The 24,355-nt window shown below is 43.7% G+C and overlaps 1 protein-coding gene across 1 annotated transcript in view; it reads right to left on the bottom strand.

The window, feature by feature from the left end:
* Positions 1 to 24,355, bottom strand: part of PCDH15 (protocadherin related 15) — a 2,056,285-nt gene that overhangs the window by 999,220 nt on the left and 1,032,710 nt on the right. Inside the window, exon 15 of the mRNA XM_029609778.1 lies at positions 8,634 to 8,827. Coding sequence (XP_029465638.1) covers positions 8,634 to 8,827 — 194 coding nt within the window. The remainder of the gene's footprint in view (positions 1 to 8,633; positions 8,828 to 24,355) is intronic.

The raw sequence follows: 24,355 nt of genomic DNA, 5'->3' as shown, positions 1-24,355 counted from the left end.
TCCTGAGTCCACGTCTATGCCTGAGTCTACGTCGTTCCTGAGTCTCGTCTGAATCCATGTTCCAGTCTTCGCTGCCCTGGCCTCCATCCGGCCTGCCGCTTCGTGCCGTACCCTGCGGCAGGTCCGAAAGGGCTAGGAACGGTCGGAGGACCGTTCACAAGACCAACATTGCGTTGTTGGGTCTTCCGAGGCGTGCAGGTCCGGAGGAGGGCCTGTCTTCCATGTTACTCCAGCCCTGCTCCCGTCCAGCCCATGCTCGGGCATGCCACGCCTCCCACGGCACTTCTTCAGAGTCCTCTGGGGTCGAGCCGTGGCCCAAGGACACACATCACCCAGGAGTGGGATCGCTCTCCTAGCCTCCACAACAGATTGCGAAGGCCATGTGTCCGGCGTTCATGTCCTTGTGATGGGCTTGTGCCAAGTTCCGGAGTTTCTTTGCCAAAGGAGTTTTTTTTAAAAAGGAAAAAAAACTTCAGTCCCAGTTTTCCACTGTGCTTTACCGACCTGCTGGAGGCGCCAGCTTATTTGAACTCTTGTTTTCCCACACCGCTAGAGGCCTAGCACCTGCTTTCACCAAGAACCTTCTTGGGACTTTTGCTTAGCCTGGGTACACTTGCTGTACGATCTGCAGGATGCGCCTGCACCCAGGTTTACCACCATATTCCACGCTGCAGCACCTGCTTCCTGTGTTGCATGACCATCTTGTCCAGAATTTTTTATTTTTTCCCTCCGAGAATGCTTGTTCACCAGCAAAAGGTACCTGCGCAGAAGAGCTTACTTTGCTGAAATTCCTGCGCATCTCGCTCACTGGGTTCTCCATGCTACTAGTGATGCCTACTACCTGTCAGCTTGTGGTACACCTCTCCAGACGACCTGCAGGAGGCGCCTGCACCCCATCTGTGGTCATCCTTCCAATGGGGCCTGGAGTGTCAGTCATCTTTTCCAGCTGAACCAGCAGATGTCTTCGCTCTTCCTGCTCAGCCTCTACAGTACTTCTGTTACCACATGCTTGTCTCGCTCACCACCCCGAGCACCAGTCCAGTTCCATGTTACAGCCTCTTCGGGGATCTGCTGCAAGCTTCACCATCCAAGCAAAGGTACTGGTCCAAGTGTGCATTTCCAAGTAACCTACTGCCAGCTTGCTCTAAAGCCATCCTGAAGATGTCCATCTGTACCATCAGCCTAGGATCACTCGAGTGTGAGTGTCTGTTCACCAAGATTCTGCCCAGTCTTAGGGCTCACTCCTAGATGGGAGTTACTGAACTTTTGTGCCTGTAATCCTCTGCACTACTCTATCCAGATTCTCACCACCAGTTACTTGAGCTGCCAGTTCTACCCACCTGAGCATCAGCAATATGTCTCCACTAAGGAATCTTGTTACCAACCGAAGAACTCTAGCTTACATGCTTTGCCAAGCCTGAATCCAGCTGTGACCACCAGGAGTGACTAGCAGTTCACCTGCCCTCTTGCATCTACACATCAAAGGAAGTCACGCTTGCTTAAACGGCATAGCTTCTAAAGACTGCCAAGTCATCCGGTCACCAGGGCCCTTCAACCCTGACCCGTGAACTACTGTGTGGTACCCAATTCCGAGCGTGCCACCATACTTCAAAACCAACTTGAACCAACTGGGGATGTCCTCCATCCTCTAGTGAAACCAAGATCATTTCTCGCCATGTCTTGCATTGCTACCTTGACGCCTTGCTCCAACTCTTCCACCTTGTGTTACTGGAGTCCCAAGTCTCTGGAACCATTAATCAGCACCTAATCTCCACCTAGTACTCCAGCCTGCACCACAGCTTCAGTCTTAAGTCTGAGTACCTCCATTTAAGCCAAGTCTTGGAAGGAGTTCTGCCTCTACCACTTGATCCTTGAACCAAGATGCCATCTTGTGGTTCTGTACCCTACACCCTGCCTGATCTACGCCTTCAGCATTCCATGTTCTGTGTTTGTCTTGCCTGGACCTTGACCGCTTCTGTATCCTTCTCGCTACAGTTACTCGCCAAGAAATACCAGCTCGTCCTTGGATCCTCGCTTGCCCTCGACGGTATGGACTACCGCCTTCTTCTCAAGCTGTTGACAAGAGGCTTGAGGGGGGACTTTGAGGAGGGGGTACTGTTACGCTCCTGCCCACAAGAAGCATAGGCAGACTCTTACCTCGTTACAGCCACAGCCAGTTGGGCTGCTTCTTTCTCCCTGAATCAGCTGGGGCCGTTTCCACAGCTGCTGCCATTCGGTCTGCTTCTCTGCTCCTGTTCCTGCCTTCCCCCGACGTGCTGCTGCGATCCTGGGACCTCCAGCCAGCAGCAAGACCGTCTCTCCCAGTGCCTGCTTCAAGCCCGGGTCCTTGCCTGGCTGGGAAGCCGTCCCTGCCAGTGCCTGCACTCTTACCTCTGCTCCTGGGGCTGTCTTCACGGCAGGGAGCCGTTCCTGCAGTCAGCCCTTCCCCCGCTTCCTCTGCAGCCAGCACTTCTCTCTGCCGGTGCCTGCAGCCAGCCTTACCTTCTCTGTTCCTGTCCATGCGGCTGGGAGCTGCTCCACTGAACTGCCTTCACCCAGCTCCAGTCCAGGGCTGCTCCGCGGCTTCCTTGGGCCCTCCACGTGGCTGAGGACCCCACCAGCTGCCAGCTCTTCTCTCCAGCCTTCTAGGGCGCGAGCACGCGCCTCTCTGCTCCTCTTAAAGGGCCAGCCAGGTGTGGCCCCCTGCTGACCCCTCCCTGGGCGTTGTCCACCTCAGCCCTACTAAAGGGCTCAGCTTTCTGTGTGTCTTTGCCTTCGCAAGGAGTTGGTCACTCCTGAGATCCTCGTTCCAGGAGATGCCTTGTATTCCAGCCTTCTGCAAGGTCCAATGTTCCATGTTTCCCGTTGAAGCTTCTTGTCAACTTGTTCCAGTCCTGATGTCTTCAGTGTTCCAGTCCTGATGTCTGCCTGCCGTTCCAGTCCCAAGGTCTGTCTCTTGATCCAGTCCTGATGTTCCTGATGTCCATGTTCCAGCCCAGAGGTGTGTCTCATATTCCAGTATATGTGTTCCAGTCCTGATGTTCCTGCTGTTCCAGATATCCTTGTTCCTGATCCTGATGCCTAACCTGCCTTGTGCTGCCTGGAGAGCAGCGTATTCCTGCCTTGTGCTGCCTGGAGAGCAGCGAACCTGCTTCCTCTTTCCTGTGCTCTCCCGCTCTCTGCGTGGTCCGCGACCAGCCTTCCAGGGCTGAGTAGGGCGCGCATGGGACAGGGTGGTCCGCGACTCAGTCCCGCGGGTGGCCTGAGTAGGGCGCCCTGAGGGTCAGTGCCCATGTCTACCTTCAGCCCTCGTTCCTGATTCTACCTCTGTGCATCCAGTCCTGAGTCCTTGCCTGTGCCTGTCCACGTCTATGCATCCAGCACCTCGTCCTGAGTCCATGTCTATGCATCCTACACCTCATTCCTGAGTCCATGTCTATGCATCCTACACCTCATTCCTGAGTCCACGTCTTTGCCTGAGTCCACGTCTAAGGATCCTGCATCTATGCCTGAGTCCACGTCTATGGATCCTGCACCTCATTCCTGAGTCCACGTCTATGCCTGAGTCTACGTCATTCCTGAGTCTCGTCTGAATCCATGTTCCAGTCTTCGCTGCCCTGGCCTCCATCCGGCCTGCTGCTTCGTGCCGTACCCTGCGGCAGGTCTGAAAGGGCTAGGAACGGTCGGAGGACTGTTCACAAGACCAACATTGCGTTGTTGGGTCTTCCAAAGCGTGCAGGTCCGGAGGAGGGCCTGTCTTCCATGTTACTCCAGCCCTGCTCCCGTCCAGCCCATGCTCGGGCATGCCACGCCTCCCACGGCACTTCTTCAGAGTCCTCTGGGGTCGAGCCGTGGCCCAAGGACACACATCACCCAGGAGTGGGATCGCTCTCCTAGCACTCCATAACATCATTGTACCTCATCTCTTCCTGTATGTGGGGAATAGCAATGGGGGCGAGGAGCCAGGGCCAACACCCATATCCTGAATATCCTGCGGCAAAGACAGAATGGTTTCATCAATCACAATACCATGGACTTTGACAGTAAAAGTTAAGCTGTAGTTTACCATGAGCCTTAAATTTCTTTTGCAAAAATCCAAGTTCATGCAAGCTTCTTTAGTCACACTGTATGAACACTAAAGCTCTTCCTTTATCTGTGATTGATCTTCTGGACTGAGAAACTGCATCTGGTGTTGCAACCTTAGATGTGCCTGTTACACATAACCAAGCTTAAGCTACCCATTTGTAGCACTCATCATACCCTGATGCTGACCATCACAGGTATCACGCATGTCATAGCCAAAAAACATCAACCTTGTGGTATGATTCTGCAAGTCCCTGGCTGCTCTGCAGTATGTCTTCCAGAGACACACATTGGTGTGTCCTCACTAAGTAAACATGCCAGGGCCAATATTGCACTGGCTGCAGCTTCAGTGTTACCAGTGTGATTCTGCAGCCCAACTGGACCTGACATCCTGGTTGAGCCATCACTAACTAGGCACAGCATATCCGACTTTCCCAGCAGTGTGGACACTAAAAGGTTGTGATTAACCCATGATATTTGAACATCTCCAAATGGAGGAATGAAAATGGCAAAGGTTTAAAGTGAGGCTGAAGAAAGTATGTGTTGTGGTTGGATGACCCCCCCCCCCCAACCTTAGTGGCAAGTTCATTGTTTGGCCACACAACATTAGCAGGCCTGTCTACCATGGGGAGAGAAAGGCAGGCCCTGCCACAATGTTGTGTATACCTAACTGTCAAGGCACTTATGTAAGCGATGAACTTATAAACAAAGAGGGAATAAGGAAAGAGGGATCTGTCTTACTTAACAGCCAGCTCTCACCATAAAGGGCATCCTCAAAATTTTCAAAGAGGCCCAATTGCTTGAGTATAAAGGAATTGTGCAAGGATCCTGGGTACCTGGCCACCACGTTGAGGATGCATTGTTGAGTGTCACTCACCACTTGCACGTTGAGGATATGGAAGAGCTTTCTGTGTGGTAAATCTCCTGCCTGTTCCATGGTGGGCTGATAGCTATGTAGTGCAGTCAATAGCTCCCACAGCATTGGAAAAGTTAGCAATGGCATAAAAGCCTCTCTTCATGTCCATCAAATCCTGCCTGTCCCAAGGGAATGCTATGCAGCGATTAATGCAGTCACCTACAGCTGTTTTGACCTTTCCCAGACAGTGGGAAAAAGTACCTTAGGACATTCCCCTGACAACCCCTACTGTCATCTCAAAGGATCCAGATTCCATGAAATGCAGGATGGCCAATAGTCTGGTGAGGCCCAGTATAGCATGGGACCTTTCCGTGGATGGATCCAGATCTCCTTGGATTTCCTCATATGACTTCAGGATAACCTGAGAGCTAAGGCAATATTGCTAACCACATAATCTTCTGGCATGCCCAGCAAGAAGGTTTGCACTGGAAAGATGCCCTCCCTGTATCTCCTCCATCATGTCCACCTGCATGCCAAGTGTAGTGGTAGGTCCTCAACCTCTCCCTGCAAGGCCTGTTGCTCATGCTCTGGTGCAGGTCCTTCCCTAAGAAGGCTTAGAACTTCCCTTGCCGGTTGTTGTTGTTATTGTTTGCGGTGAACAGCCTGAAGCTTCCAGTTGTCCACTACAAGTAAACTTGACCCAAACATAGTAGCTTTAGGAAGACAGGGCAGGTAATAAAAGCTGTTTTTATTGGCCCAGGAGGCCTTACTAGGTGTGCCAGTGAACAGCCACAAAATATTGTGTTCTGCGCTAATAACCATGATCCGTAATAATGGCAGGTATGCTTTCCTCAGTACCGCCAAAAATAATGGGCCTATTTTAAAAAGGCCCGGCAACGCGAGTAAAGCCCCGGGATGTGTGTAAGTCCCGGGGCTTGCAAAAAGGAGTGGGGAGGGGTCAGGCTCCCGGCACAGCGGCCATATTTGCTGCTCAGCTGGCGTGCACAATTTACTTCAGCCCCAGGGCTGCAGTAAGTTATGAAATAAAAAAGAAGCAGAAAAAAGGTAGGGGGGAAAGGGCAGGCGAGGTAGGGGAAGGGAAGGGGGGGGTGGGGGTAGGGAATGGGGGACGGTAGCACAGCTCGAAGCGGGCTCGGTGCGAGCAAGGTGCATAATTGTGCACCCCTTTGCGCGCGCCGACCTCTGATTTTATAACTTGGGCACGCAGACTATCAGGCGTACATGTGTGCATGCTGGGTAGCGTGCGCACATGTATGCCACACGCACTCCTTTTAAAATCTACCCCAATAGGTTTAGTTAATCTCACATTAAATCCAGCATTACTGTGCATTAAATCAGCATGTGTGTTGTGACACCCTCATTTGAATAAACCCCACTCCCTTGCATACTAATCAGCCAATTTGCATGTTTCTTTGCATTGAAAAAATAATGTGCCATCCCTTGCACCTAAAGCGTGATAGACCCCATTTAACACGTTAGAACATCTATGCATTTTGAAAAATGACACAGTTAGCTGGATAAATTAACCTGGTTAACTTTTCTAGCAGGTTTGTGAGTGAATATGGAGTCCTTGGGTTCTATTTATTTATACAAACAGATTACAACTCTTCTTACTAAAGCATTCAACTTAGAATATTTATTCCTGTATCCTTTTCAAAAATAGCATTTTCTAGTTGAGAATATTCTTTACTAAAATGAACACTTTAATCAGGGTCAAGGGTTCTTAGAAGGAAAATATATTTTTCTATATTGTATATGAAACATTTTATATGGTACATATCCTATTTATCTTTTAAGCTGAAATAAGGCTAATGTCAAATGAGTACAAGGGACTGATGAGAAATCTCTTTATACTGTAGTTTAAAGAGCTATGAACCAGTTTGGACAAAGAACTCTTATGTGCAAAGGGGAGAACAACTCTATAACCTAAGTAGTTCCCTTTCATACAACTACATTACATTCAGCATTGTATTATGTAACTGGAAAAGCATATGCAGAAAAGTTTAAAGTATGATAGTTAGAAATGAGAGAAAGGAATAATATAAATTGAATATAAATTGAATTTCAAATGTAAGGGAAGGCAGCTGGGCTTGGTCTTGCTGATAAATTGTGCATCAAGCCTGGCCTCCAGCTGCTTGCCAACCAACAGGTTTTAGGATGGGAGAGAGAAAGTCAAAACCATAAGTACACACATGGCTTGATCCACATAGGGGGAAAATCCCTGCTGTGAGGTAGTTGACAAGGCTGGCGGAAGTATTAGGCGGGGTAGGTGGTAGACTAGAGCATTACGAGACATCATCACGGCCTAGGGTGGCTGAACACCCCATCCATCAACATTGGTGGTTGATATGCTGAATGGGAATTTGAGGAGAAATCCCGCTGTGGGGATAAAGGAGGGACACTACAAAGTTCCCCCTCCTTTGCTATGTCCACTGTGACATGTCACCCTCCCACCTACTTACTTACCATTGTTAGATATATAGTTATTGTATGTATAGTTTGCTCTGTGTGTTGCAGCTTGGAAAGGGGGTGGGATAGCTGAGTGATTACTTGTTTAGGGCAGTGTGGATCCACCTTGCCCAGCTGACGGTGACAGCACTGGGAGACTATGGAAACAGTTGGTGTGATTAGATGCTGTTGCATCTGGCAGAAGCTCCCTCCTGGGGTGTGCTGGGCCCAGTCAGTGAAGCAGTAACAGGTGTTAATGTCAGTCATAACTGGAAAATCAGCAAAATGCAAACTTAGAATGTTTTACTGATTTTTAGTTATTACTGCAATTAACCCTCATAGGCCTTTATAAAGGAATTCCTACAGGCAGCAGTGTCTGGCTAATCTATGCCTACAGGCCATGGAAGCCCACCTTGCTGAGATTTTGGCAGATTGGCATCTGGGGAAAAATGAAGGGTTTATTATGTTGAATTAGCTCGGGTATTGTCATGTGTATGTGAAATGCTAATAGAGTCGCAGCCCTTGATATCACAGGGTGTATCAGAGTTTATATTTTTTATACTGTGTGAGAGAGGAAGCTAGTCATCCTGAGCTGCCTTCACTGGGAGTAATTTTCAAAAGGAGTTCTGTGTAATATAACCACAGATTTTGGCACCTAAATAGCCTTTTGGAAAATTGTCCAGGGGATTGTGCACATCAAAGTGTGAACAAAAGCAATTTTGAAAGCACTTTTACGTATGCTACAAAGAGATGTTCCTGGGGTGGAGATGGGAAAGGGACAGAACTTTTAAACATACTTTTGATTTTCAAAAACATGCACCTGTTCCTTAGTAGGTGTAACTTCATGTGTGTATTTCAGTTCCAGTTACACACACACACACACACAAAAATTAAAATCAAATTCATGTCCATAAATCTGCTTACAAAATTCTGGCTAAAGTCTGTGGGTAAAAGATTTTAGTTATACATGCTGTTGGAAAATTACCTCCCCCATACACACACACACAGTGGTTATTTACATTTGTTTCAGATATATACATAATGCTCTATATATTTAATTAAAAAATAGTTATTCAACACATTCTTCAGAATATAAACTACTTCATACTCTTAACTACATGAGACTTCATATTCACAGTACAAAATAGCTTACTGTGACATTCTGAATTAATTGATTGAATGAACCAGCTAAAAAAGCATATGTTTTTGTTATGGCATAAATTACCTTCTCTGTGCCAGAGGAGCATTGTCAGATGCTTTGACAGTCAGAGCATAGGACTGCCCTACTGATAATGTGACACCTGGAGCAATGGTGATAAGACCGGTTCTGTTGTTGATGATAAAGTCCCCCAGAGCCCCAGCCAGAATTTCATATGTGATCTGCCCATTTAGCCCTTCGTCTGCGTCAACTGCAGTGAGCTGGAATTGAAAAGCAAAACAAAATCCTCTTGAGACTTAACCTTTCACCATATTGAAGTTTCTTTCATGAACAAAAGCTGTATGTATATTTGATATACTTTATGGCTTATTAATACAAGATTGGAAATGTATGTACTGCATTGCATGTTTCCATTTCTTTCATCGTTGTGCTGTACCTCTATATTTACAAACTGATCAAAAGTACAAAATAAGGTTTTGTCATTTTAAAACATAAAAAAGCTACAAGAAATAATTACAACAGCATAAAAATAAGCATACTGATTTTAGCATAGTGGTGAGTATTTTAACAGCTCACATAATTTAGATGACAAATACACACATAAGTTACACTCATTTTCAAAGGGAATGTACAAGTATACACATATGTACATGCACAGACTTATGTAAATTATCCCTCCTAAACCATCAGCATTTAATTACACCTGCTAAATTGTGCACAGAAATGTTGAGAAATTTTATGCACATACTTTTGAAAATACAAACATATGCACATAATTGCAACTTCTCCCCAATCCTGCTCTTGGGAATGCCTCCACTCAGTCTGGGTAAACTTATGCAGAACAATGGAACTAAGAACAAGACAGCAGGGAACATCTAAAAAGTCAACTGTTTTGGTTATATTTTCTACGTACAGCTTTACCATTGTTTTCCCATCATATAGGAACCCCTGTACTTATTCCATGCTTTAATTCAGGGATGGCAAACTCTAGTCCTCGAGTTCCACAAACAGACCAGGTTTTCAGGATATCCACAATGAATATGGATGAGATAAATTTGCAAACAATGGAGGCAGTGCATGTAAATGTTTCTCATGCATATTCATTGTAGATATTCTGAAAACCTGGTCTGTCTGTGGCACTGGAGGACAGGAGTTTGCCATCCCTGCTTTAATTGATACAAAATAATAACTATCATCTGAAATTTTCCAGGAAAAATGGTAGGAAAATATGTATGTAAAAACAAATGTTCTTTTTGTCTTTAACATAGTAACATAGTAAATGATGGCAGTTAAAGGCCCAAATGGTTCATCCAGCCTGCCCAACAAAATGTTTAGGATTGCAACTTGTTACTACCACTCCATGCAGGTTACCCACATGCCTACTGTTTAAGGTTGTAACTGCCGATCCATGCAGGTTAACCCCATGCATAAATGTTACAGCTAAAGTTACCACAAGCCATTTCCTTCCTCTAGCCGCTAGTTATCATCATTTAATATAATACATTGCCAAGGGGATAGTTTTCATATCAAGGAAATGAGACAGTATTCCAATATATGACCTAAAGGACAAAATGTTAAAATATTTGATTACATTTTCAGTTGACTAAATGGAAATTTTCATATTCTGACATTTTGTTGAAATAAATGAACAGAAATGACAGGAATACTTAGAATTACTTTTGATCTTGCAAACTTATTTTAGGCAAGAAGTTTAGACAATACAGTGCTGTACAATAATGCCAGAAGATGTTCCTTTTGATCAGTACGGTGTGACACAGTATTTAATTAAAGAGACACTTCACTCTGATTAACAATGGACTTTTGACAGTTTTCACTGAAAGGATACGCTATGATGATGTCAACTTTTGGATAGGTTGTTTTAATGATTTTGCATATTTTCCACGAACTGGCATCGAATTTACAGTCTGGTATGGAGCAGTGTTTTGTGGTAGTTCTACTAAGAATCAGGGAGGATAACTGTCATACAAATGTATGCCGTAAATCAAATACGTACACCTCTGTTTCTATTAATAGGTACACTATATAAACAGAGGACTTGGCGCAATTATAATGCCAACAAGTAAGTATATATACATTTTTTATTTCGAAATAACTTTAACATATTTATATTAGACCCGTTATGTGCTAAGAACATACACAATTTAAGAACTAACAACGACGCATCATTACTATCATATCACTCATACCATTCCATTCATACTATATCCCTAATTATATCTAAAATTCAATACATACAAAATATATGTTCACCATCACCAACTAATGTTGACATGCCCAACATATAGCAAACAATACATATTCTAAAAGAATTCTATAAAGTAAATACCTATTATGATTTAACCAATACCAATCTTATAATCATATACTATTACTGTATTATTTATGAAACCCGACGGGATACCCGTTTCGCCCAAGCTGTAGGGCTTCTTCAGGGAAAAAGTTAAATGTTCATGAATGGCACCTTTTATGCTGGTTTCTCCATATTATTGTTGCCTTCGTGTACATGTTGCATATTGTAAATTTTTTACCCTTGATGGTCACATGTGATAAAATTACAGGTTGCACATAAGCCCGGTCTCTATCCCTGTGAAATAAAATAAGATACAATATCCAATTTAGATAAATAATCTCTTTATATACGGGTATGCACAGGGTGTACATACCCGTATATAAAGAGATTATTTATCTAAATTGGATATTGTATCTTATTATCATAATGCTACATAAAAATGTATGCAGCATTTATGGCCATGAGCAGATCTATACAATTATTTTACAACCTGTGCATATGATATGTGTTTTATAAAATATACATATTTCTACCCTATAACATACTTACAAATAAATGCAAAGCCCTGAAACTACATATTAGGGATGTGAATCGTTTTTTGATGATTTAAAAAAATCATCAGATATTTTTTAAATCGTCAAAAATCGTTAGAGTCGCGATACAATATAAATTCCCCCGATTTATCGTGAAAATTGTAAATCGGGGGAGGGGGGAACGGCGGGAAAACCAGCACACCAAAACAACCCCTAAACCCCGAACCCCCCCAAAATGTTTTAAATTACCTGGTGGTCCAGCGGGGGGTCCCGGCGCGATCTCCCGCTCTTGGGCCATCGGCGTCATTTTGGCTGTCACTAATATAAATGGAGCTGATGCCCTGATTAAAGGGTCGGGTGGTTTTTTTTTTTAAGTGACCCCTTTAGCCTCCCCCACCCTTCCGACCCCCACCCCAAACCTTTTAAAATTACCTGGTGGTCCAGTGGGGGTGCGGGGAGCCGGCCATCCAGTGCTCCTAGCATGTGACAGGGGCCAGCCAATGGCACGGATACCCTGTCACATGGTAAGGGCAAAGGGCCATCGGCGCCATTTTTATTAGTGGCAGCCGATGGCCCGAGAGCGGGAGATCGCTCCCTGTGCCGCCACTAGACCACCAGGTAATTTTAAAACCTTTTTTAGGGGTTCGGGAGGGTGGGGGAGTGTTTTTTGATTATCGGATCAGGCGCAGCCGATAATCAAAATTCAAATCGGAACCGGAATCTGATCAAACCGATCAGATTCCGGTTCCGATTCACATCTCTATTACATATATCAACGCATTGAACATGCACACTTTTCCTACCTATTTTAAAAATATATACGCAAAATTACAGTAGGACTTACTTGCATAATTCCATTTAAAGTGGCCAATTTTAAAACATCGATGCATAAACAAATTTAACCAGTTTACCATTTAGTCCACCAGTTCATCCAATCCTTCTCCAGGTCATTGAGCCTTCCTGGCTATTTAGCCTGAAGCCCCCCCAAGTTCACCCAAGCCTAACACCCAGTCAGTACTACAGTATAAACACATTTAATATCACTTATGCCAGATAATTAGCAGGTGTACAAATATGCGAGTAAACTGGCAAATGATTGCATGTGTCTTTTAAAGTAGCTATGTGCAGAAGTGTTGGCTCTGCCCTGGAATGTCCCTTTTGCACACATATGTGTGTATGCAAAAGTGAAAATATGTATGCATTTTTGACTTTTATAAAATACAGAATGCATAAGTAGAGGCTACTTAAGCAAATGAATGCATGTATGCATGTAACATTTTGAAAATTCAGCCCCAAGGGTAAATGATTTGAATCCAGGAATCAGATACTTGCACAGATATTATCTGTCAAGATTGCTAGTGAGGATAATTCATGCAATCAGCAAGAATATACTGAATCTGTATTTTATAAGGCCTCAGGACAGAGTATGCAGATCCTGAACAAGAGGTTTTTCTATATTCAGCAGAACTGCAGCTGAAGGAATACATTTTAAAGTTGAACTTGTAGGATTGTGCATATTGTTGGACAATGGTGAATGCTACTGGAAATTAGTTGAGGACCCATCGCAAGAATTAAAAATACAAATACAAATTCTAACTGAAGAAGCATTGGAGCAGGGTTAGTTACATAAAAAGAGAAATTCTTTGTATTTCCCTGCATACCAGTTTTCTACACACTCCCTAAGATTCATAAACAACTGACCAATCCACCAGGTTGTCCTATTATTTCCTCGAATGATTCATTATTGGAGCCTTTATCTCAATATATGTAGAGACTTTTTTGAACCTGATTGCTGCATCTAGTCCCTCATATATGAGATTCTTCACATTTTTTACAAATAGACTCTGTTCAAGTGAATTTTTCACCGTGCATTTTGGCAACCTTGGGTAATATGTCATTGTATACAAGTATTCCTCAAGAAGAGGGTTCATATATTATCTGGGAAGCTATGGAGAACCGTCATTTACCAATGCCCATACTGACTAAATTTAATTCTTCTTTAGCCTAGTTGGCTTTCACAAGAAATGTCTTCTTGTTTGATGGGCAAATATATGAGCAAACGTCGGGTACTGCTATGTGTGCAACATTTGCCTCTTCATTAGCTAAAATATTTTGGGTCAATTTTAAAAAAGTTGTGCGAGCTAAAAAATAGGGGTTATGCGCGTGGCCAGGACTTGTGCGCACTGCGCAAATCTTCAAAGGGACTCAGCCACACGCGTAACCCCCATTACATGCTGAAGTGCTGGGCACAGTTAAAGGGGCAGTCCGGGGGATGGGGAGGAGTGGGGCTGGAGGCGCCTGTACAACGGCCATTTGCCGCTGTGCCGGGGAAGCGCGCGCTGGCAGTCGGCCAATGTGCGCTAGTTGCTTCTGCTCTGGAGGAGTAGCAACTTTTAAAACAAAAAAACCCCAAAAGGTATGTAACATTTCAGCGGTGAGGAAGAGAGGGGAAGGGAGGTTAGGATAAGTGGTAGGGATGTGCAGCAGGGACGGATTCGTCCCATTTGGTATTCGTATTAGTGGGTAGCCAAATCCATTGCATCCGTTCTCAGGGGACCCCGATCCATTCATTAGTTACGTATATATTTGTTTCCCAAAAAAAACCTCCATCCCAACCATTTAAATGTAATTAACTACAACCCCCCACCCTCCTGACCCCTCAAGACTTACCAAAAGTCCCTGGTGGTCCAGCAGAGGTCCTGGCATGATCTCCTGCACTCGGGCTGTCAGCTGCCGGTATTTAAAATGGTGCTGATAGCCTTTGCCCTCACTATGTCACAGGGGCTACCGGTGCCATTGGTCGACCCCTGTCACATGGTAGGAGCAATGGACAGCCGGTGACATCTTGTGCTCCTACCATGTGACTGACCCCCCTAAGACTTGCCAAAAGTCCCTGGTGGTCCAGTGGGGGTCCTGGAGCGATCTCCTGCACTCAGGCAGTTGGCTGCCGGTATTCAAAATGGCGCCGATAGCCTTTGCCCTTCCTTTTTCACAGGGGCTGACCAATGGCACTGGTAGCCCCTGTGACATAGTAAGGGAAAAGGCTATCGGTGCCATTTTGAATACTGGCAGCTGACGGCCAGCGTGCAGGAGATCGCTCCAGGACCCCCATTCCAGGATCGCTCCAGGTAGGAGCACAAGATGGCGCCGGCCGTCCATTGCTCCTAGCATGTGACAGGGGCCGACCAATGGCACCGGTAGCCCCTGTGACATAGTGAGGGCAAAGGCTATTGGCGCCATTTTGAATACCAGCAGCTGACAGCCCGAGTGCAGGAGATCGTTCCAGGACCCCCGCTGGACCACCAGGGACTTTTGGTAAGTCTCGGGGGGTCAGGAGGGTGGGGGGTTTATTCGTTAGATATGTTGTATTCGTGGGGGTTCGCCATATATTTCGTGATCCCATGAATACAACGAATAGGGACATATATGTTGCGGATTGGCAATACATCAAAAATGAATGCACACCCCTAGGGAGGGGTAGGGAAATGGGGAAGGCCACGTTGCGTCGCCGCATGAAACTTGCAAAATTCTACCTCCCCTTGTGCACACACAAATTAGTAGGTGCAACATATTAGGGCCTTTTTGTACTGAAGAGGGCATTAAGCAAACTTTGAAAAAGAAAGTACCTAGGTACTTCTGTACATTTGAAATTTTTAGTGGATTTTCTCTGACAAACTACTAGGGTAGTTTCTTTTCATCAAACTTACATGTATACAAAAACACATCATCCCTTGCACTTGCCTACTGCATTAAAGAAATATCAAATTGAAAAATGAAAATCTGCTTCTTTTCCTGTTCATTCACATATTTGTAATTTTGTAAATGTTTTTAATAATGCAGTTGTCATACAAAACTTCCAAGTAATATTCTAGCTTCAGGCCCTCATGACTCTAAGAAGAAACACTATTGAAATAATAATGTCTAGGAATTGCCTAATTTGTCCTGGTTCAGGAACCTTGAAACCCGAAAGGATTTTTTTCCCAAAATTTCGGGAAAAAATCATTTTCGGGTTAGTGCGCACTAATGGGGAGATAGTGCTCACTAACCCGAAATTCGGGTCCCCCCAAATTCCAAAGCTCCGAACCACGGGAAATATGATATTTCCCACAGTGGGCCGAAAACAAAGCCCAAACCAAAAGGTTCAGGCTTTGCACATCCCTAATAATGTCTTCATTTTCTAAAGAGACTTTAAACCCAGGGCCGGTGGAAACACTAAGGGCCGGATTTTAAAACATACGCGCGCGGGGTACATTTGTGTGTGCTACCTGGCGCACACAAAAGTACGCCCGATTTTATAACATGCGTGCGCAGCCGCGCGCATGTTATAAAATCAGGGGTCAGCGCACGCAAGGGGTTGCACACTAGTGTACCTTGCATGCGCCAAGCCCTCGGGGAGACCAGCTGGCTTTCTCCGTTCCCTCCGAGGCCGCTCCGAAATTGGAGCAGCCTCGGAGGGAATTTTCCTTTCTTCCCCCCCCCCCCCCATCTTCCTCTCCCTTCCCCTACCTGCCCTGCCCCCCAGCCCGATAAAAAAATATCCCCGTACCTTTATCCCAGAAGTTACGCCTGCCAGACTGCCTGTTTTTTCAAGCCCTGGGACTTACACGTGTCCCGGGGCTTTATGTGCGCTGCCGGGCCTTTTGAAAATAGGCCCGGTGCTCATAGGGTTTTAAAATCTGCCCCTAAGGGTCTGATTTAGAAAGCATTTGCATGCTTAAAATTGGGTTTTTCACCTATAAATGCACTTTACTCAATAGGTGGACTTTGAAAATTGCTGTAATATATGCCATTGAATTGTCCATAGGATTTGCTCATGTAAATGCACTTAATGGCTTTTGAAAATTGCTGTTATAGTATGTTATATTTATGCACGTAACTTCTTTGAAAATTATCTCCATAGTAAACTAGGTGGCCGCCTAGAACGCCTATTTCTCCCAATGTCTGAAATTAGCATGGGCCTCACACAGATAGACCCATGAGAGTTGCAGTTGGAGGCTAGGAGAGGGAGATTGGTGGCCATGCCTGTGCAGATGGTCAGAGCATGGGCCATATCAGTATGGAGGAGGCAGATCAGTTACAGAGTAGTATGTGATCAAGGCAGCAGACTCTGCAGAAGATCTCGTGAGATAAAGAATGAGAGAGAGAGAGAGAGAGAGAGATTATGATGGGGGGGGGGGGAGCGGGGGAGAACAACCATCCCTGTGGCCCACCTAGATTGTTCCCCCACCCTTCTACCAGCCCTGTTTAAACAGAAGTTTTTAAAAACCGACTGTATAAAACATCATCATGCATCATTTATGTTGCACAATCTGGGTGAGAAAGTATCTAGCAATAGACATACATTTCCTGCAATATTTTGGTGCAGATGACATATAAATTCTTAATTTGTGAGAAAGGAAATGACAGTTGTGGAAGTTATGATGCAACTAAAATTAGAAAGTGAAATGAGTCTGTCAGATAAAGCTTACAGTGTATGTTTGAGAAATACAATGCTAGAAAGATACATCTAAACAGTCAGAATTAAAAAAAAACAACAAACAAACACACAAGGAAAAGCAATTCCAGCAAGAAAGTCTCATATACTTTTCACATTATTCCACACACAACACCACTGTTTGGTTTGAAAAAAAAAAAAAGTGTCATTAGCAAGAAGAGAAATTCCATGAGCAAAATAATACAAATGATAAAGGGAAAGACAAGCCAGAGGAATCCTTAACAATTAAAGAAGTCTTTTTTTTTTTAATTATCTTTTTTATAGAAATTTCAATTATACATCCAAGCAACCACTTGCTAAGAATGACACTAGGAGATAGAATAATACAAAGACATATAGTAGTCTATTAAGAAAATTAATATTAACTCTGATGTCCTGTCAGTCCACAAAAAAAGAGCAATCCAGTCATAATATAAAGGAAATAAATCTTAGAGAAGAAAAAAGAACTTAAACATAGGGCAGAACCATCCAAACTTTGATTAGCGCCTTCTGCAACTAGAGAAGAAATAACTCCTGGATCTAGAAGTAGGGAGGCATTAACTTAAGACAGTTTCTCATTATGAAATACAAGCAACTGAGAAGGGTCAAAAAAATGTGTTTAACCCCCCCCCCCCCCTAAATTTAATTACACATTTACATGGAACATAAAGCAAGAATAAAGCACCTAAACAACAGCATGTTTCAACGGCAAAAATCTCTTCCTCTTTGCTTGAGTCACCTTGGCAACATCCAGGAATATACAAACTTTTAAACCATAGAAAGTAACCTCTCTATTATGGAAAACAAGTTTTAATATATAGTCCCTATCAGAAACTAAGGCCAGTGTAACCATCAGAGTAGAAGGCACAACCCCCTGTACTCTAGAATTTTCCAAGATAGCAGTCAGATTCAATGTATCCAATGACACTTGGAGCTCACCGCCTCCTTTAACAAGTTTCAAAATAGATGGTACATAATATGCTCCTCAAACAGGTGGAATTAAGTTCTCTGTAATCTTCAACACCTCTAAGAAGTATTTTCTCAGCATTTCAATAGGAGAAGTCAACTGCATTTTAGAAAAATGTATAATTCTGATATTATGACAGACATTTTCCAAATTTTCAATCTTATTTTATTGAAAAAGATGATCCTTAGTGACAATCCCAATTGAATCTTGAATAACATTGATTTTAGATTCCTGAGTTTCCACTTTTTGAGATAAAATAGAATCCTGTTGCTGAGTTGTTTTTAACCTGTAGATAAACTTTGCTGCTGATTTAAAAACTGAGCTAATTGTAAGGAAAGGTTTGAAGATGCATCCCAAATCGCATCCAGTGTAGTAATGGGGGGTTGCGTATTTCAAAATATAGCACCTCAGTTGTCTGATTTCCAGTCAGTAATCCAGCCAGTCCAATAAGAAGGAAATATTGGGGTAGATTTTAAAAGGTACGTGCATATATCAATGTGTGTGCGCTTCCCGGCGCGCACGCATGGACGTGCAGATTTTATAACATGTCTACACCGGCATGCACATATTATAAAATCCCATGCCTATGCACACATGCATGCCGGATTTTATAATCCACGTGTGCATGTATGGGTGGCACAAGCAGGGGGCGGCCCAATTTTGTAACATTACACGCAGCGATGCAAACAGGTCTCCCTGAGTTCCCTCCCAGTCTGCTCCAATTAAGGAGCAGACTGTGAGGGAATGTCCCTACCCTCCTACCCCTACTCCCTCCCTCTTCCCCTCTGCTCTCCACCCCATAAAACCTCTCTCCTACCTTTCCTTTTTTTGTTTTATTGCTTACTACTCTGTTGGAGCAGAAGCAACTTGCACACGCTGGCTGACTGCCGGCGCGCACTTCCCCAGCACAGCAGCAAAAGGTCACTGTACCAGCCGCCTCCATCCCTGCCCCTTTCTCTGGGCCCGGCACTTCTGTGTGTAATGGGGGTTACGCTCGTGGCTGGGCCCCTTTGAAAATGTGTGCGGTGCCAGCTCAGCCACGCACGTATCCCCCATTTTTTTACGCCAGTGCCCGTTTTAAAATTCGGTCGATTATGTGCAAAGCACTTTTAGTCCACACACCTTGCAACTAATTTTGTAAGACAAACCACATGCATTGTTTCTCTTTGACAATTATTGGCCAAAATGTGCAAATGCTATTTGTGGCAGCATACTTTGGTGGTCATTTATCAAAGTGCTATATGGCGTTTTCGCATGCGGAAGCACCTTTAACGCATGTGAAAACACTATAATGCATGGTGCGATGCAAATTAGGAAAAGGGTAGAAGTTTGGGGTGGGATTTTTGGCCAAGTGGGCTGGCTTTATGAAGCCATATTGTATAGTTTTAACATGGCTTTTAACTACACCTTTTTCATTTCTGTTAAGTGGTGTGAAATGGCTTTATCACACTTTGCTATGTTTTTGCAAATAGTGTTTTCAGTATTTTAAGGAGAGAGAGAAGAGATAGATAGAGAGAGAGAGAAAAACTAGCTATAATGTCCTCCTACTAGGTAGGTATTTATATCTCTATAGGAGGCGCACCTAGTAACTCGAGGAGAGGTTTAGGTATTAGTGTAGGGGTTAGGGGCCAATTTGACATGCAGAATGTGATGTACGAACAGAACAATGCTCTCTTGTGAAGATTTGATGACCTTCGGAGTGAGGAAACTCACCCAAAGATGAGATTTGTGCAATGTTCTCTCAACCTAGCTTGATGTTACTCAAGTAGAGAGTGCACTGTTCTGTTCATACGTCACATATCTCAGTACTTTTCAAAAAGGGGTGGGGTTGTGGGTATGGTTTAGGCAGGGCATGAGTGGTACTTGGGCATTTTGAGACTTTCACCAGAAATTAGACAGAAATACTTACACAATCTGGCGCACCCCTGCCACATAACTTTACTTCTGCTATGGAAGACGTTTAAGTCCAGAAAAAAAACCAAAAAAAAAAAAACCAAGCCATTTCAGAAGGATTTAAAGAGTCTGGGGTAACAGGGGAGAGTACAGGCAATCAAACTGGAGGGGTTGGGGGATTTATCTGTTAACTGAGCAAACTGGGAATGAACTGGTAAACTGTCCTTTTTAAAATCCCCCCACTTATGTGGTAGAAGCAGGATTTGTGCACACAGGCATGCGCCCACTTAAAATTCTGCCCACATCTGCACGCGGCCAAGCTATTTTATATGATGTACACCTATATGCATGTATGTTTTAAAATAGCCCTGTCCCTGGGTATGGACCGAACTTGTGGACATGTGCGCCTGCACACCAGTTTAAGAGTTATCTTCCCTGTGCGTAAATGGGCTTTTGAAAGTTGCTTGGATATTATGTTACATTTATGTGTGTAACTCCTTTGAAAATTACCTGCTTAGTGCTCACAGGTGAATTTTTAAAGGAATTACATATGCCAAAGTACCATGCTATCCTAGCAATTTTCAAAAGCCTTTTACCCATGTTAAGAGCCTTAATATAGGTAAAACCTACAGACAATTCAACAGACATTTTCAAAAGCCACTTAAAATGGATTTACCTATGTAAAATCCAATTTTAAGTATGGAAATTCTTTTGATAATCAGGCCCTTAGAGCACTGTTTTCCTCCCACAACATAATCATGCTCCACAAAGGCCTCTTTTTAATCTGACAAAAAGTATGTGTACTACTGAAGCCCACATTTCAGCCAAGCCATTTGTTGGGTTAAATCCCCATTTCCTCTAGGTAAATGGCTTTGAAAATTGTCCTGTGAAGCAGGAATAGTAAGACTACCATTGTCAATGTCCCTCTGCATGCTGCAGAGGCCACAAAGAGGAGACTGTTCCTGAAGGCACAATGTGTAAGAGGAAGAGAACATGATAGCTGATAAAAGATATTTCCCTTATCTAAAATGATACATAACAAGTGTGTGTGTGTGTGTGTGTGTAGGAGAGCGGGGGGAAGGAGGCAGGCCATGAGGACACACAAATATATTTTGCTTATTGATATATCTTGATCACATTCCTTTCCTCAGTCTCTTTGGCAAACACAAACTTACCATCACACTTTGCGTCCTAATCATCACTTTCAATACAAAAACCAAAGATGATCTTGTAGACGAAACTATTTTCCCATAAAATGTACTCCAGTAGCATACATTTGATTTGTTTTTGTAGAAAGACCTACTGTATATGAAGAATTATATTGAAAAAAAAAATAGTCTCATGATATTTCTTCACCAACAATAGTTGTAACAAAGCCTGATGTAAAAATGGCATGTGATTATAAATCGTGTAGCTCTATTTTAGGGACTTTTATTTTGCACTGTTTACGTCATCTTTCAGGATACATCATGAATGATTTGGCAATCATGTTTCAAAATGTAAGACAGAAGCTTGGCTTTTGTTTATAAGTATGCTGAAATTTTCTATTGTTCTATTCTGAAGCAGATAATACAAATATTGATGACTGCTTGAGTGACTCACTTGGTATTATGAGAGCTGTGCTCTGACTTACAGTAGGTCAGATGGAAAGGATATTGAAATAGATGAGAATAATGATTTTCTATGACCAATATTACCTTTTTCTATGTTGTTTTCTGCATTTACCATAACCTTTTGCATATGTATATAGAGAAACTTGCAAGATAGGAGGAAGAAATATTTATAACTCAAGAAGCAATAAAAAAAAAAAGCTGGAGATGTTTTTTTCACAAACCTCGCTGGGTCATGGCTTTTTGTGTTTGAAGTATATATATATAAGTAAGATGTATTGCTTTCTAAATATGATGTAGCTATTTTCAGTGATCTCATGTTCCCAACGATCCGCCAGTAGAGGGGGATTCTCCTTATTCATCGCTTTCCATTTTTAAGCTTCATCTTGTGAAATCCTGCCCCCACCCTCAGTGTGCATGCAGTTTTGAAAATGAAGCTATGTTTCACATACGACAGGCATATAAGTCCCCAAGTCTCCAAAACTATGGTAGCCACACAAGTTTATTTGTTTAAGTATTTGAATGTCAGTTCTAACAAACATATGCATGCTGACCTCAATTTACACATAGTAAAATGTAATGTAACTATTAAACAGGTGCGTGGGCTCATATGTGCGCACAGTTACTGGCTCGTGCCCAGGGACACATCCATTTTACAAAATATGCACATATTTACACACATGTTATAAAATAGGATGAGCACGCGCATAAGTGCATGCAATCTTAAGGTGGCACGCATGTGCACACAAATCACGCTTCTACCAAGTAAGTGGGAGATTTTAAAGGAGCGTGCATCCACGCCACTGCCAGTTTAGCAGTTCCTTCCCAGTTCATCAGGGCAAGTGATAGGACTTCCAAACCTCTATAGTTTAATAGCCTCCCTTTTCCCCTGTTAAACGCCACTGATTTGTGTAATTGTTTTTGTTTTATGACGCACATCCATGCCTGTGCAAGTATGTATCTGCAGGCAAAATTGAGGTTGAAATCCAGGAACACCTATGCCCTACCCAGACCACACCCTTGCCCCTCCCCTTTTTTCATAACTTTTCATTTGTACACATGGCAGGAGATATGCACATACGTGGATGCCTTTAAAAAATCTGCTCTGCTCTCTGGCCTGAAATAGTCACATATCTCCTGGTTTTGGTGCTTACCTCACTTTTAAAATTCATCTTAAAGGTTATTTGGCATGTCTGGAAAATAAAAATATTCTTATCCTATGTTTAGAAAAAACATCCCAGAAAAGCCAATTAACTCCCCTTTATTTAGATTTATACACCCCACTCTCCACTCCATTTTACCATAATATGCAGGAGAATCATTGTACATTTCTAGGGATGTGCAGAAGGAAAACATTTGTTGTGATTCAGAATTCATTTTGCCAGGACCTAACTCCATTGCATTTGTTTCATAGGGGGGAAAACCAATTCGTTGATTAGTTTTATTCATTTTCTGATTTCTCATTAAAGTCAATGGAGGAAGTATTTGCAGCCTATTTTTGGCTGCTGAATTGGAGTTTTCTTATCAATTTTGATGAAACTTCTGGGAGACAATCATCAGAATGAGAAAAGAGCTCCAAGGTACTTAGACTGTGGCATAGTGGCACCAAAGTGGCATGAATAGCCTAAGGCACTTTAAAGGCGCAAAGGGGTACCAGGAGTGGATAGAGTGCTTTAACAGAGGTGCAAAGCAGCAGCAAGAGTGTCAAAAACACACCACAGCTTCAAAAGAGAGCACCGATAACAGATGCATGAACCCTCGAAGGCAGCATGACAGGCAGAGCAGCAAGACAAGTGGCATCAACATCCTACAGCACAATGAAGGGGGAACATAGCAAGCAGATAGACTAGCACCAACACACTGAGGAACCATGAGAGTGGCAAGAACACCACAAGGAGTTGAGTGAGTCATCTGGTGTATGGCAGCAAGGCAGAGTGGCAGAAAGTTGATGGGTCAAGACAGGCTGGCAGAGTGGAGGTAGTCTGATATCTGTGGTTTTGATAGGGGCAAGACAGGCTGGCCCCAGGGAGAGTTCCCTTTCCTTTGAGCAGGAAAGGGCTCCCTAGAATGGGTTCACCCCTAGAGTGGGGTGTTTCCATTAGCGTCTAGTGAGCTCTCGCTGGTCTTTTAAAATCTGGTTGATGGAGCAGATATACAAAAGAGAATTTTCAAGGCTGAGGCGGAGGAGGGTGCATGTGAACAGCAGTTCAACATGGGTCATCAGGTACTAAGAGATAGGCTGGCTACACCTGGGGAGAGTTCCCTTTCCTTTGAGATGAAAGGGCTCCCTGGAAAAGGTTGGCCCCTAGAGTGGAGCATGAGCCTTCAAAGCGTGGTGATATGCAGGAGGGTGCCATGTGAATAGCGGTTCCACATGGGTCAACAGGTGCTAAGAGATAGACCGGCTACCCCAGGGAGAGTTCCCTTTCCTTTGAGCAGGAAAGGGCTCCCTTGGAATGGGTTGGCCTCTAGAGTGGAGCATGAGCCTTCAAAGCATGGTGACGTGGAGCAGGGTGCCATGTGAATGAGTGTGATCTGGGCAGAGCATGGGCATTTTGTGACTTTAACTTGGAATTTGCACATATATACTCATGCATTGGTCACTCGCTGAGGTCCCTTGTCACATATCTTTATATCTACTATGGATGTTGTGTGAGTAAAAAAAAAATAATGAGCCATTTTAGAGGGGTTTAAGGGTCTGGGGTAACTGGAGGGTATACAGGCTATCAAATCAGGGAAGGTTGGATGATCTGGGCAAAGTGGGAACAAACAGGTAAAACTGCAAATGTGACAGGTGTGCGTCCCTTTTAAAATCTGCTATTTACACGGTAGAAGCAGAATTTGCGGGCAAAGGCACACATCCACTTAAAATTGCTCGTACTTGTGCGTGCAGCCCAGCTATTTTATACATATATGCGTGTATATTATAAAATAGCTATGTCCCTGGGTGCAGGCCGACAAACACACATACTTATGCACTTGTGCTCCAGTTTAAAATTTA

This window comes from Rhinatrema bivittatum, chromosome 7, assembly GCF_901001135.1.
Source record: "Rhinatrema bivittatum chromosome 7, aRhiBiv1.1, whole genome shotgun sequence".
Classification (NCBI taxonomy): domain Eukaryota; kingdom Metazoa; phylum Chordata; class Amphibia; order Gymnophiona; family Rhinatrematidae; genus Rhinatrema; species Rhinatrema bivittatum.
The sequence above is the reverse complement of the archived record's forward strand: the minus strand, read 5'-3'. Positions and strand labels throughout refer to the sequence as shown.